Source organism: Abrus precatorius, unplaced genomic scaffold, assembly GCF_003935025.1.
Source record: "Abrus precatorius isolate BTA unplaced genomic scaffold, Abrus_2018 Scaffold3, whole genome shotgun sequence".
NCBI lineage: Eukaryota > Viridiplantae > Streptophyta > Magnoliopsida > Fabales > Fabaceae > Abrus > Abrus precatorius.
In genome coordinates this window covers 8672484-8687983 of record NW_020874373.1, presented here as the reverse complement: position 1 = coordinate 8687983, position 15500 = coordinate 8672484, and the positions used below count along the sequence as shown (strand labels likewise).

The 15500-nt window shown below is 30.3% G+C and overlaps 1 protein-coding gene across 1 annotated transcript; it reads right to left on the bottom strand.

The window, feature by feature from the left end:
- Positions 1-7526: 7526 nt before the first annotated feature.
- On the bottom strand, positions 7527-12981 carry LOC113861833 (selenocysteine methyltransferase-like). Its single transcript, XM_027494894.1, has 7 exons — positions 12822-12981; positions 12459-12515; positions 12137-12366; positions 11650-11779; positions 10535-10738; positions 9927-9998; positions 7527-8144 (listed from the first exon to the last, which is right to left on the bottom strand). The coding sequence occupies exons 1-7, from the start codon at positions 12975-12977 to the stop codon at positions 7980-7982; spliced, it is 1014 nt and encodes a 337-aa protein (XP_027350695.1). The 5' UTR covers positions 12978-12981; the 3' UTR covers positions 7527-7979.
- Between the last annotated feature and the right edge of the window lie 2519 nt (positions 12982-15500).

Below are 15500 nucleotides of genomic sequence, written 5' to 3'. Positions count from 1 at the left end.
CCTTTATCACGATAATTTCTACATTAAGAAGTGAAGTAAGAAAGAAAAACATAAGATAGAAAATTAATAATAATATAATGGGAGTGAGATAAAAAATATTATAAAAATGTGTTGTTAAAATAATATTATTCCTTCACATTAATGTAAGATCATGTTTGGCCATTGCTTATTCTCAACTATAGTATATACAGTTCATCTCCCTACTTAACGCACCTGAAAACATGATTTCCTTGACTTTTGTAAAACTATCTATATAAAATCTTAGTTAAGTTCTTTTTCAATGACCTTTTGCATTTTATAATTAATCAGCAAGTACGTTTGGGTGTTAAAAACTTCAAATCATGAATCTATTCAAGAATAATCAAATTAAGAACCGTAGCTCAATCCTCCAGTTGAAATTTCAAATGAACCCAACATAGTGACCCACTAGCTTCAGTGAAGCTTCCACTACCATATAAGCCTTAGCCCCAACAGTGCATAGGTTGTCAAGGCCAGTGCATGTGATTGTCCGAAATTTTCTAACTACGCACGTGTCACGTTGTTATAGGATTATAGTTTGAGAGAAAATAAATACATATATTCCCTTCTCCTTTTATGTATCATTATTCTTAATTAAAAAATATATTAAAGAAAGACAACAAAAAGGAAACAAATGTTACAGGAATACCAAAAATTTGTTCAGAGTTAGATGTGTTTCCATTTTGTCAATAACAAATAAATGCTTGTGAATTGCACCTATAGCTAACTAGTCAGGCATGAATTTTTCATATGATATATGAGGTTGTTTGTGCGGTCTATGACCTAATGATGTTATAGAAAAATGCCCTTTTTTTCTCTTCATGTAAATTGTCTTAGGAATCATTATTTGCCAGACAATGGGTTACAAGATAGGGAAAACATTTTCATTTGGGGAACTGGGGCTCTTAATTCTTATGCGCTTGATAATGCACAATATTAGCTGAGAACTATATATCCAAATCTGATAGGTGAAAGGTCACCATTGCATATTTTCTTCCTTTTTTCTCTGTTCCCCTCATAATAGTGTCAATGACGCTTACAAGAAAGGCCAGTGTCAAATTAAATGTGAATGGGCCCAATTCATGGCATGCATAACTAAAAGGGGTAGCGTTTACCCTACAATTTGAATCTTCTAAACTGCCTAGAGAAAAGTTGCTACCTAGTAGATACTAAATTGTCAAGAGGATTTGGATTTATCATCCACAAGGGGGCACCCTATTATTGGATTCAATAATGAAATATCTGTGATCATTGATCAGGGTCTTTCCTTCCCTCCCTTTCTGGTAATCATTTTCTACAATAAATTTACACAACTAGCACAGAGGAGTATCCTTGAACTATATCTGCCACGTGAACATTAAGTTATTTATAAGAAATGAAATTATTTACAATAAATGATCTTCATTCATGTTCACAATACTGTGCTTTTCACTTCCTAATATATTCCTTTGTTTTTTAAGAATGATATATTTGATATTAGAGGACAATGTAAACTATTATTTGTTTTTCCAAACGATTGAAATTATTTATGCGTGAAACAATATTTTTTAAAATAGAAATGTTTCTTTACAACATTTGTTAACATCTTTTACTACACATACTTGTGTGAGAGAGAAAAAAGGAAGTGTTTTGAGAATTATATTTTTTTGTTTTTACTAAAATAAAGATAAGAATGTATAAATGATATTTTTATTTAATTACATGGAAAAACCATGGACCCGTAATATAAATTACGTACACGAGAAAGATTTCTATAACCCGATAAGAGAAATGTCAACAAGTATTTTAAGCATGTTGGTTAAAGAATTAAAAATAAAAAATATTATTAAAAAATGTAATACATTTCTTGTAATTTTGATACATCTCAATATATTTTTTATTAAGATATACTTCTATAGCATTGGTTAGCAGTATTTTTTTAATTACTTTGATTGACTTATATGCAAGTGTATGTGTAAGACAATAGCTTTCTCAAAATTAAACAAAAAAAATCGTGCTGAGTTCATTCTGAATGAGGTAACAAAATGATTGATAGATTAACGAGGCAGTCAAAGGATTATCTTTGATTGTACTTTAGTAAAAGTAAGTTACATCTTCTTCTCTTGGATGGAACGGAGTCACTTTCCATTTCTTTTGCTTTTGCAGCTTTGAAAAATCCTTTGTTATTACCGCACTTCACTTTTGTCCTTCACCACCTCACAGCCGTTTGATTTGAAGGTGTCAAATTTGGGCTTTTGATTCTTTCTTCTTTTTTTTTAGATTTTTGTTTCCCTGACATTTTCTTCACAATCTGGCAAAGGAGAGATGTACTGGTCCTGTTGTACACTTGTACTTGGTGATATAGATACTTATGTAAACATCATGGCTTTTACTTTCTCAACTACATTTTTATACATACGTATTTCCTCACCGTACAAAATATTAATGTTGATATGGACTATGGATCAACACAAGAGTTAATACTTTTTTTCTCATTGATGTAACACGAGTTAATACTTAGTTATTGATTTTCAATAAAAGATATATTTATTATATTGAAGATACAAATGGGTAATAATTATTTTTTAAAAACAAAATCTTATTGTTAATAAGTCATTACTCCTCTATCATCATAAAACTTCTTTTCTCGGTCAATCAAAACTTGGAGTTAACATTGCTCAATCATGGGCCATTACTTGAACGGCAGAATATTACAAACTTTTTTCCTCAAATCTCAACGATTTATTTATTTGAATAATGGAAAGCACACTAAAGATGTTAAGTTATAATCACACTACAGGACACCCTTTTCCACATACACATAAGATGGAACTTATCATGTGTCAATTTAATACGTTTTTATTTAATTGCAATAAAGTGGTACGTAGATAAATTTATGTGCACCAAGCTAGATTAATCATAATGAACGACCAGCAAGATTCTTTTAAGAGATGGAACAGCAGGACAAAAACGTTAAGGATGGCCCGGACTTGTTACAAAAGCTCAAAAGGGAGATTTGAAGCTACCCTACTACATGAGACAAGGTTATATTTTTTATGAGGACACAAAATATATACAAGAATTGTATGCATAATAAAACTTTTATTTTTAATAAGGGCACGCAAGCCTTAGAAAATTTAAGGATCAAATTGAAAAACTGAAGTGATTATTTTACAACGAAATAAATGTAAAAAATATTTTCTATCTTCTTCTATCTATTCACCTTTAAAGATAACATTTAAATTAAAACATATAATGAATATTTTTATTTATATTAATTTTTTTAAAAATTAATTTTATTTTTTATAATAACTATATAAATTATTAAAATGTTAATAAATAAATATAATTTAAAATAATCATTAATATTTTCTTAAATTTTAAAATAGTCAAAATAGATATAAATTTAAAGTATACAAATAAAAATAAACGGAAAGAATATCCCCGGTTTCGTAAAATAAAATACTGTTTAATAAGTGCATGCAGGTCAACCTAGGAGCTCTTACTTAATACAGATCTTACGTGGGCCTTTTGTGTGTGTGTGTGTGTGTGTTTTTTTTTTTTTTTCAATATTTGTAACTTCAATAATGATTGCTTCTAAATTAAAAAGTTTGATAAGCTCAGCATACCTTCTTTCCATAATAATATAATATTATTAATAGTAATAATGTTAGGAAAATAGAAAAGGTAGAGTATCAGTTTTTGTCATATTTTATATTTTGAACTATACATAATTTGTGCAAATCAAGAAGCAAATGCTTATTTTATCAAAATTAATAAAAATAGTTATATATTATAAATTTATATTATATTCTAAACATATTCATAGTATTAATGAATATCTTATACATGGAATGAACAAATATATCCACTTACATGAGTAAAAAGTAAAAAGTTTATTAACAACAATCTCACAATAAAAAAATGTATGAAAATTATTAATTAATACATTTAAAAACAAATTTTTATAATTTAAAAAATATTGATTGATTTTTATAAATAGAAGTAGAGGCGGTAATATTTAGCGTTCAATTACACTGCCTGCACCTTTTTAACTGCATGCATGGATAATTGTAGGTGTTGGGAGCAGAAACAGCAATGTGCACAGTAAATGGAATGCAAGAATGGGGCCATACCAACATTGAAGTTGTAAAGCAGAACAGTGCAGAGAAGCCCAGGCAGGGATGGATAGTTTTTGGAGCAAAGAAACCTCAGCATGTATCTGTACAACATCATATGCTTTGCCAAACTCACGTTAACGACAAATCATGCAGCATTTGGGTTGTTGGAATTACATAAATAACTTGCAGTTCGGTGAAAATATTAAAACTTAAGACAGATAATAAAATAAAATAAAATATAGTTGACTTTATAAGACTGATATTGATGTTGATATTGATGTGAAGCTTTTCACCGTGGGTTAGAAAATTGAGACATGGGTTTTTTCAATTTTCACCTAAACAGTTTCGGTTATTATGCTTTAGTAACATAGTCCCTTTCCTCGTTTTCAATGAACTATGCAAAAGATATTTGCTATGCTACGCTATGCTTTGCCTCTTTAATTCCTTTTATCTTTTGCTAGTCCAAACCCACGCATGCAACCCTTTCTTGCATGTTGGATCATCACGTACGTCACTGCTACTTATATGTTATGCCAGTTTAAGGTACAATTTCGCAACTGTGTCTACACAACATCATTGTTTCTCCTATCAGAAATTTTCACAAACATGCTGTACTCTTCAAGATGTTTTAATGATATATTGCAGAGGATACACACCTAGAGGACCTAGGAAAATGACATCGTGTGCATAGGACTTTAATCTTAGCCTGATTTGGAAAGTGATCCTCATAGTAAAAATATTTCACTCGCGTAAGATTACTATAAATAAAGGTGGTTATTTTTTATTTTTACTTTTTTGGATTCTATACTTTATCCTGGCAGTACAAAACAGACAAAAGAATGCACAATCTTCGCATGCAAAACAATGCTTTCAAGTTTATAGTTATGCATGATATGTTCTTGACTGTTCATGTTTAAAATGTTCACTTTGTTTTTTTAATTTTACTTTTCTTGGTTTGTACCATTTTAGTTTGTTTTATGCTGTCAATACCTGTCTTGACCACTGTGATTGTTCATACACTCTAACAATTTAGTAACATTAATTCCCCCGTCATCACATTAAACTACAGAAGATTCAGTAAGCTCATGATTTTAATATTACAAAAATATCATGTTCTTCCATATCTTGTTTCATTAATCTAATGATCATTCCACACAAAACATATGTTGAAAAAACCAGTTTCACCCCCTCAGCAATCACTGTTTTGGAAACCCATAGCATGGTGTGGTCTTTTACCGTTAATTATATGATTAAGAACAATTCTTAAGTGAGATGCATGGTACACATCGATGGGCACATTCTTTTGTACACGAGACAGTCTTCAAGATGTAAAAAAATATATTTCTATAATTGAAAATTTTCCACACACATCTAAGGTTCATTTATTTTCAAACTAAGTAGAATTGATTTGATTAAATTTATTTTAAACCTTTGAATAGAAGTAAAATGTCTGTCAAATTGATTTGAACAATAATTTTTTTATTAAACTAAACTTCAGATCTAGAGTTAAATCTAATTTGAGTAAGCTGGATTCGTTGCTACTACTTAAGTTAAAGACTAAATTAAAAATGCGATGTCTTAAGTAAACTTTAACTATTATTTAGCATATTGCTTGCCTTAACCAGGAAAGGAGGGAGATTGATTATTAATTTCATGTAGCCTCCACACAACTTAACATCAGAAGGAAATTTTCATAAATTTTGTAAATATACACCGGAAAAAACTCAGATGTACTTTTATTTTCTTAATGTGTATTTAAGAGTAGATAATAAAAAATTATATAAATATTTTTTACTAAAAATCATAAAATTCAATACTTTCATAATATTAAATATTTTAAATTTTCATTTGAAAACAACAAACAAAAAGTAATTAAAAAGTTATACTTAATTTTTGTTCATATATATTCAAAAATATAAGAAATACCATTGTAAAAAAAATAAAAATTTTTGATTGTAATATTATAAATATTTTGTGTTATTTTTTTATTAAGTTTGAAATTTCACTTTATTAATATGTATTAATTTTTAATATTAATATTTATTGACTAAATTGTTAAAATATAAATTTAATTTTAATTGGAGAAAAATATAAGAAACTTTTTAAATTTTTTAGGGCATGAATGTATAGACGAAGCAGTTCACTTATTTTGGGTAGCTTATTCAATGTTTTAAATACACCACCCTCGAATTAGCTACGTTAGCACTCAACGGAGAGAGTTGAAATAGTTGTTAAATAATAGTTGTCCATTTATCACTATTTATTTGTAGTTATTCCTCACTGTACGTTGTACTATAAGCCGATGCAACTCATATGCGCACATTTAACACTTGGATCTTCTCTCAAACCTTTACGCAATAAATTTGTACACAACAACTACGACAATAAATTACATTAATAACGTTCTCTAGGCTCCTACAATATCTCTCTTTTTAACACTATTATAATGAAAAATAATAATCCAACAATGGCCCTCTTTGTGGCGCCACAAGTTACTAACAAATATGAAATTAAGTAGTAATAAGTTTTGCAAACGGATCTTGCCTTCAAATAAGTAAAAGGGAGGTCATATGTTGGCCGGGTTGTTCAATGCTTTGATCAAACGGAAAGCATATTATATGATGCAAAATAATAGTATTTGAAAGCTTTTGGATACCGTTCTGAATATTTATGTATGTGTATTGTGTTTAGAAGTGAAAATATGATATTGTGTATTGTGTCTTATATTATTTTTAGATGTAAGAGATAAGATAAAAAAAATATAAAATGATTATCCTACTCTTGATTTCTCTTATCAAGAGTATTTTAGTTTTCAAAAGTATAACTTCCGTGTCTTTGGAGTTAGAACATTAATATTCTTTGAATTTGTATTCTACATATTTTTTTGTATTTCTGTCTCTCTAGCGAAACGCTAATCAAACATAATACGCATATTCATATAATTATTTCAATATCTCTATCTTTGAATCAAACACTAGGAAATACTAGTCAAACATGATACGTATATTTCTGTATTTTTGTCTCTGAACAAAACGCTAACTAAATAATAACTCAATTTTTTCATAATTAACGTCACTTATCATTCTAAATAGTGCTGAATAATAATATTAATAATAATAAATATCATGTATGTGCAACACATTTTATTTCATTAGGAAATAGTTCGCAAATTTTGCTTCATACTTTTTTTTTTGTCAAACATACTTGTTTGTTTACCATTGAAATAGAATTCAGACACGCTCCAATAGACAAACTGCAGTTGAAATCAAGTTATGTTTGTTTAGAAGTCTGCTTTTGGGTCAACGTTTGTTTAAAAGTTGAAAAATCAATCTTAACAGTTTCTAATAAAAAAAACGTGTCAATAAAAACATAATTCAGATTAATTTATACATATATTCCAATTATATTCGACAACTTAAAAACAATTTTATCAAAATTAATTTCTATACAACTTTAAATCAAACTGGCCAAGGGCCAAAATCCAAGTGGCTAAACTCACTTCTCAACGGAAATGCGAAGTGGCCATGTCCATGGTCCATCTTATGATTAGCCAACCTAACAACCCCACACTGTTTTCATGTCAATTATTAGCCATGTCTTTAACTAAAATAAAAAAGAAAAGGAAAACGCACATCTTTCCCCTGATCTTTGATGCGATTTTCAAGTTCTAGCTCCAAGGGCAAAGTATGTTCCAAGCTGCATTGGAAATGCATATGAATATCTTCACCAATTGGTCAAATCATATTCATCGTCCCATCTCAGCCCAAAGTAGCAAAATGACCCAGTGCAGCTGCAAACGTTCTTGACATATAAATTAGATTGATCAACTGCGCATTGGCCTCTTTTCAGATGTCAGGACAGTCACTTGGTGGCAAGAATAGCAGATTGATTGTTGGATAGTGTCCTGTATATCCCTCTAATAGTAGCTGGAGTCGTTCTGCAACAGCCACCTACAAGGGAAGCCCCTAACTCACACCATTTATTCACATACGAGACAAAATCTTCATCTGTAACACCAGTATTTTGCTGCAACAATCACAACATAATATCATTACTGCATAATTCAAGAAATATCCCAAAATATTTTCTTTTAATTGATTGAATCTAAAATAAATTATTTCCATGCTTCATTTGGTCTCTCACAAAGATAATGATATACAATATGAAGTAATTATCAACTTCAACAAATCATCAATTCCATAAACTCATAATGATATAATAAACTAGATAAGCATAACTTGTTAAACGGCTTTAAGGTTAGGTTATGCACAAACTTTTACTTTTCTGCATTCATGTACATATATAGGTTCCATTAACTTTTTATCATATCAATGTTACATGCACTCTATGCAATATAGAAATTTGCACAGGCTAAACATCATTAATTAATAGCCTCTATGAAAAATGTTCAATGCATAAACCTTCCCAACATGAGCCCACACATTAATATCAAGATCTCCACAAATCTATCAATTACCCATGCAAGATTAAATGACAAATCTGCCCAAATTTATAACACAATACACAAATTAGTAGTAGAGAGGAAGATCCTACTCTTGGCATCCAATTTTACTTTCCCTTATCCCTTAAAACATTGATTACTAGTATACAATTATTAATAAAAGGATGTGAGATCTGTTATTCCAATCATAGTAGTCAATAGCAGAGGAGCGGTGCGGTTGCCACTATGGAGAGCTTATAGCGTCGCGTTTCAGTGGACTGGCCATCGCGCCACGAATAGCACCAAATTGCTGGAGAATCGCAGCCATAGCGGCCACTATTTCATCCCTGGCCAAAACCCGACTTTGCCCTTGCTTTCTTAACGTTGGACATCTTTAAATGGGGGTAATCTTGGGATTTCGCTCTCTTTTACATTTCTGATATTTTCTTCCTCACGAGCCCTAAGTTTTCATTTTCGTCTCTCAGTTCTCTGGTTCGTTCTTCCCTATTTCCGTTCTCTGCGACATTCTCTTGCTTAGATGTCCTTCTTCATCTCCAGCAAGGCTTCTGAAGTGACAAAGTCGTCCTCCGGTTACTTCTTCGTCTCCAGCAAAGCTTCTGATGTAACTTAGACGTGTTCCGGTCGTCTTCATCTCTAATTGTCTTCTTCAACTCCGACAACGCTTCCAATGTGATCCAAGTATTTCCGGTCATCTTCTTCATCTCTAATAAAACATCCGACGAACCTGCACATTTTCTAGTGACTGACCAATTCTCTGTTTTTTATCTCCATCTCTGTTTTTTATTTTTCTCTGCTTTGGATATTATTTTTATATTAGGTACAATATTTAGAACTTCAAAATAGTGGCCATCCTGCTATTCACTATGCCGCTATAGCGTTTTTCGGATCAGCTGCTCCGCGCCACTATTCGAGATTGACTACTATTATTCCAATTCCTACCGCTTACACTTAAAACTCCTTCTAAGTAACTTTTTATTTTAAATGATAAATCACACACAAACAGTTTCTGAATCGGTTGTACAGTTTTAATAAAAAGGAACAAAATGATTTCACCTAAAAGGAAAAGAGAAGGGAGGAATAGGCACATGCCTATGTACTGTTACTCTTTAATTAAGTTTGCCTTTACAACCTTTGTTTTATTTGACAGTATATGAATTGCTTTAGTGCAAGCAGAATAATTTCCACAATCCAATTTTCCAATGCATAGTGGTTCAATTTTTCATATGATAATTTAGATAACACACCTTTATATTCTATAATAGATTTTTGTTCAATTTTTTATTTTAAGAAAAAGTAGACCAGCCTGTCTTTAAAATGTAACAGTCAACCAGATGAAACGAACTTACCACCCACTCCTTTTGGTCAGCATCATAAGTTTCCCCACTGTTTGGATATATAACAATTGGTTTTGTGGTCACCTGAAGATATTATACGTGAATCAAGGATAAGTGTTCCATGAAGACAAGTATCATAACTGTAATAATATAATAGTTTATTAACCCTGGCACATTTCCTTATATGAAGGTAACACATAAAACAAGGGAAAAAAGACATTATCTATATTGCAAAAGACAAAAGTTGCACATTGTTGTAAAAACTGTATGACGGTATTTAGGTTAAGTACTTTAGACAAAGCAGTCTCCATTCATACAAACTGCCTTCATTTGAAAAAAGGGTTGAAAGCTATTTACGATATTATGTAACTCTAGAACCTATATATTAACATCCATCAGTACTTATTATCCACCCAAATGTATGTGACTTATCAAAGTGAAAATAGCTTAGCAATGTGGATACTGACACTTCTAGAGCTGAAACTGCATATTAAGATGAAGTAAGGGAGGAGGAGTGGTTGATAGAAACAAAATATTATGAATTTATGAAGTGTAAAATAAAGTTCAACAATTAGTCTACACACATCATATTCAGTTGGAGAAGAGAATTTGAGTTCTACCTTCTTAAGCAAAACTATGAGATCATGTATAAATCTAGGTGGGGTACAGTTCATTCCAACAGCAACAACTTTATTGCATGATTCAGCAATAAAGCTGCATTCCTCTACAGAATCACCGCTGACAACATTAATTCCATCCTTAGAGTTAAAAGAAAACCATGCTGGAATCTTTATTTCCTCTTCTTCCAGAAGCTGAGCATAGGCCTGCTTAGTCAATAAGTATAGTTAGGAGTCAAGACCAAAATGAACATTGTAAGTAATGACTTGAAAATTTTTAATGTCCAAGCCTATTATTTCCATTAGATAATTTATTATTGTGTACTTTCTCTGGGAGCTCAATTGATTATATATGTCAAAGTGATTTACTCATCATACCATGTTACTTTACTGGCAATTTCACCCTTTCCCAAAAGTAATAGAAACTCCAGAATAGAAATTTAGTGCTTTCATGATTTCTTGTGGTCTAGTGAAGCAATGAAAGAATTTGGGCCAAATTTAGTTGGGAAAACTGTTTTAGAAACAGAAAGACTGTATGGATCGGAAGAGATTAAAAAGAAAAAAACAATAGATAATAAGGAATATTACAATAAAGATAGTGTAAATATTACAACAGGAGCGGGTTTTTGCTCTTTTCTCTATCCAGACATGTCATATGACAACTTGCTAGGTCTTTTGATTCCCTATGTGGAGGATTGCTTTTGTTGATAAATTCTTCAATCGAAGAAAACATCCATCAAAAGTTAAGGTAATTCATGGTAATATAGAACAAAAAATAAAATAAAATAATTCTTCAATCATCAAGAAAAATATTACCCGTTCTGTTAATTATCTGGCTTTCAAGGTCACTGTACAGGAAATAAGAAAGTCACTAAATAGCCTCAATTATAAGCAAAATAAGTTCATTTCACCGACTTACCTTTCATTGAAATGCTCAAAATATTATCAGCATTCTATCAATCTTATTTCACTCAATAATATTAAGGATAAATTTAGAAAAATTATGCTTCATTGATTTTCTAAGGAGACAAGTAAACAAAAACACTTTTCTAAACGAATAGATAAAAAAAGAACCGAGAGTATATTAGCATTCGACTGAACTAAGTTTATGAGGATACCTTAGCCTCAATCTTATTTGGCACTGTTTCAAATGCAAGCAGATCAGCACCTGAGTCTGCTAAAATTTGAACTCTTCTCCGATGAAAATCTTTAAGAGTTTCCACTGTGATAGCATCACCATAATTGCCACTGTTAAGAACATAACATAAAAAAAGATGACAATTGGAAAATTATAATTTCTATTACTGCTGACAATAGAAGCAAAAACATGTCAAACCTCAACCTTACTAAATAGACATGAGATTCGTTTCAGACAACCTTCTGAAATCATTTCTCTTAGGAGCAAGAAAGATTTGTCCCAAAATAACAGATACAAAGCTTAAAAAGCAACCTTGAAAGTGCGACATAAAATGATCAAAATTTATCATGAATATCATCTTGATTGTTAACCAACAAATGGGCTACATAACAGATAAGAAAAATACCCGAGATCACAAGTAAACAAAATCACAGCCAATGCTAAAGACTAGATCTTAGCCATTTCACCTGTACTCTGATCCATCAGCCAAATGAGCTCCATAGCTTCCCACTGATGCTGCAACCAAGATAGGGCGTCGTTTGAGAATTCTAGCAATATCCCCATCACCCGAAGAGCACGAATCACATCTTTCATAATACACATCACGAGCCTCACAAGCAATTTCAACACTCCTTCTGAGCAAGGCTTCACTTTCTTCATCAGAAAAGCCTTTGGCTTTAAAACCTTGAATGGTGGCCTGTGCACAAAGTTACAACAACTACCTCAAGCTCAGCACTAGCGACAAAGAAAGAAACAAGAAACAGCTAAACCTTGGTAAACAAAACTCACTTGATAAGATGCTGTGATTATAATATCTGCACCATTTTCCAAGTAATCAAGGTGCACCTGCTCCATTTAGCAACTCAATCATGATTTTAATTTGCAATGGGAAATGGGGAAAAACACATCATTCAATTGAGGTGAAATTATTAACATTGCAATAACATTTCAAGTTTTAACAATAATATAAGAAAAAAAGAAAAATTCAGGTTCATCGAACCCCAAATTTACCAAGTACTAATATATGTGAATTAACACTGTGATTACAATGAAAGCGAAGACATTTAATTTAAAACGAACATAAAATTGAAGAGTAGAAACGGTGCGTTTAGTGTGTGGGAGCGAATTTGAATGACAGCGAATGGAGAGTACCTGACGAATGAGGTGAGGGGAGGAAAAGAGGCATCTGGCGCTCCAAAGGGGATCGTTGAGGTCTGCGCCGTGACGTTCCAGCTCCGTCGCAAGACCGCCGTCGATGACAGCGGTGCCGCCTGTTTGACGGAGGAAATCGGCTATCAACGACGACATATTTGAGTGGGAAGGGAGACTGAGTTTTTGGCAAATATATGATGGCATAACGTAAGCCCAATCTCTGTGGACACTCATAGCCCAATGTCGCCAATAATCTCAGTAATAATTAAGTCCATACTATTTGACAAAAACAATAGTTCATACTGGATCACACATTGAAAAAAAATAGAATTGGATCACGCAAAAATAAAATAAAATATATAAATTTAACCATTTTTTTTCATGTGTGCTCAATAACACATGTTAAAAAAAAATCAAATATGCTATATTAATTATTTTAAATTACTATAAAAATATGCGTTTAATTTTTTTATAATTTTGAGATGATAAATGTTTTTCTTGTTAACTTTTTTAAATTTTGTACTTCTTATCATGTAATATTAAACACACGTTAAAAAAATTATAAATTTAAATAAGAAAATATTAACTTTAATCTTGAAGATTAAGTGTTAAGAATAATGCATTTATCATATTTTTATAGATTTTATTAATCTTAATTCTTAAAGTTAAGTTTAACTATTTAAAAGTAAAAGTGTTTATATATATATATATATTGGTGCTACATGTTTCAGTAAAGTTCCTAATTAGTTTTGGCTTTTAAGCCTCTGATTGTAAAAAAAAGTCATAAATATTGAGGGCTATCATATTTTTAAGATAATAAATATGTTATTTTAGAACCTACTTTTATGAAATATTTAAACTCAAAAATAAAAACTAGGGTTAAAAAAAAATATTATGCTTAACTAGCTTATGCTGAGCACTGTTTTGTGTATAATTTTATCTAAAACAACTTAATAACGCCATGTTAATAATACAAATATCAGAGACTTCATTATCATGTATGTTAGGTAACTTTAGGAATAACATCACTGGAGGATTTTAATTGGAAACTGCATACGTTGGGTTTCACCAAGTACTAAAATAGTGTCATTGTTGAAATTGCATCTACGACTGGGTCTGATGCACAATTGAGTTAGGCTTTGTGTTTATGTTCACATGCATGGAGATTGAGGTTATGCTGACTTTTCAGTGAAAAATTTTAGTAATATATATTTGTGATTAATTAATATTTTAAAAAGTTAAATATTTATCTTGTAAAATAAATATATATTTTATAATTACTTTAACTTTTTAAAATTTTACTGATCATATAAAATATGTTAAAAAAATGTGATATTTTTTTTTATTGTAATTGCAGTAGCGACTTCTAGCTGGGTGAGGTAAGTATTGAAGAAATAATAGAGGGTAACAACATGTACATATACAAGACAAAATTGATTTTTGTTAAAAGCCAAAATTTATTGCTACCATTAAACATACTTCAGAATATGTATTTAAAATTTTATGAATATGGAAATTTAAAAATATATTAAAAAATCTGTAAACGTATTTATTTTTATTTATTATACTTTTAAATTTGATGCTCTTTCATCATATTTGATTTTTATACTAATATTTAATTTCATCAAAATTATATTGATATTTCATTTAATTTTTTTCCAAAAAACTAAAAAAAAAAAATCATATATTAAAATGGGAGAGTTCCCCATTTCATATATTTTGTTTTGTTGTTCAATTCAATACTTATTTAAATATTTTTTTTCCATTTTTACCATTAATTAATTAATGATTATAGGAGTAGAGTTTAATTTAATTAATAACATTGTATCCTATCTATCACAATTATCATTTATTAATTTTATTATTTCTTTTTTGTAACTCTACATGGTTAAATGTTAAATTTTTATTAAATATTGATGACAAAAATAGATGTGCAGATTTTAATATAAGAGTGGAACTCACCTTTTACGAATGTATATACACTATAAAGGTAACTATTGAAATGCTAGAGAAAAATAAATGAAATAGTTAAAGGTATAAATAAAGGTATTTTAGTAAAAAATATAATAATATATTATATAATTAATATTTTTGTAATATGTTTGTAGAAATTTTAAACGACAAGAGATTGGAGAGAGAAAATGGATCTCCTTCGCCTATGTTCATTATTTAACCTAACAACATAATGGCAATTGTATGAGAAAGGACCAAGCTTGATGAAATGGGGACATGACAACGTACATTTCTGCCATGGCTACTCCAAAGTCAACTATGAGCACCTTAAGTTTGTATTTACCTTCGTTTGATGCAGACTTGGAAGAAGATGGGACCGCTGCAGGAACCTATGTTGTACAATGTACATTGTGCTAATGACATTCCAATTCCTATGTGAGAGCAGGTTTCTTCTATGTTCTATAACAGTTTTCTATTAAAAATTAGTACATGTGATATATTATTATTACTTTATATATGCACGTTTCAAAAATACATCTTAAAATTAGAAGAAGAAAAACAGATGTCAACTTTCAATGATTCAAGTTTTTTTACATTTAAACAAAACAATACATTGAGTTGTGAAAATTACAGGTAAGGAATAGTAAAAAGGGTCAGCATGCACAGACCTCACTAGAAAATTTATATAAAAAATAATCATAATAGTCAAACGAATAAATTAATAAA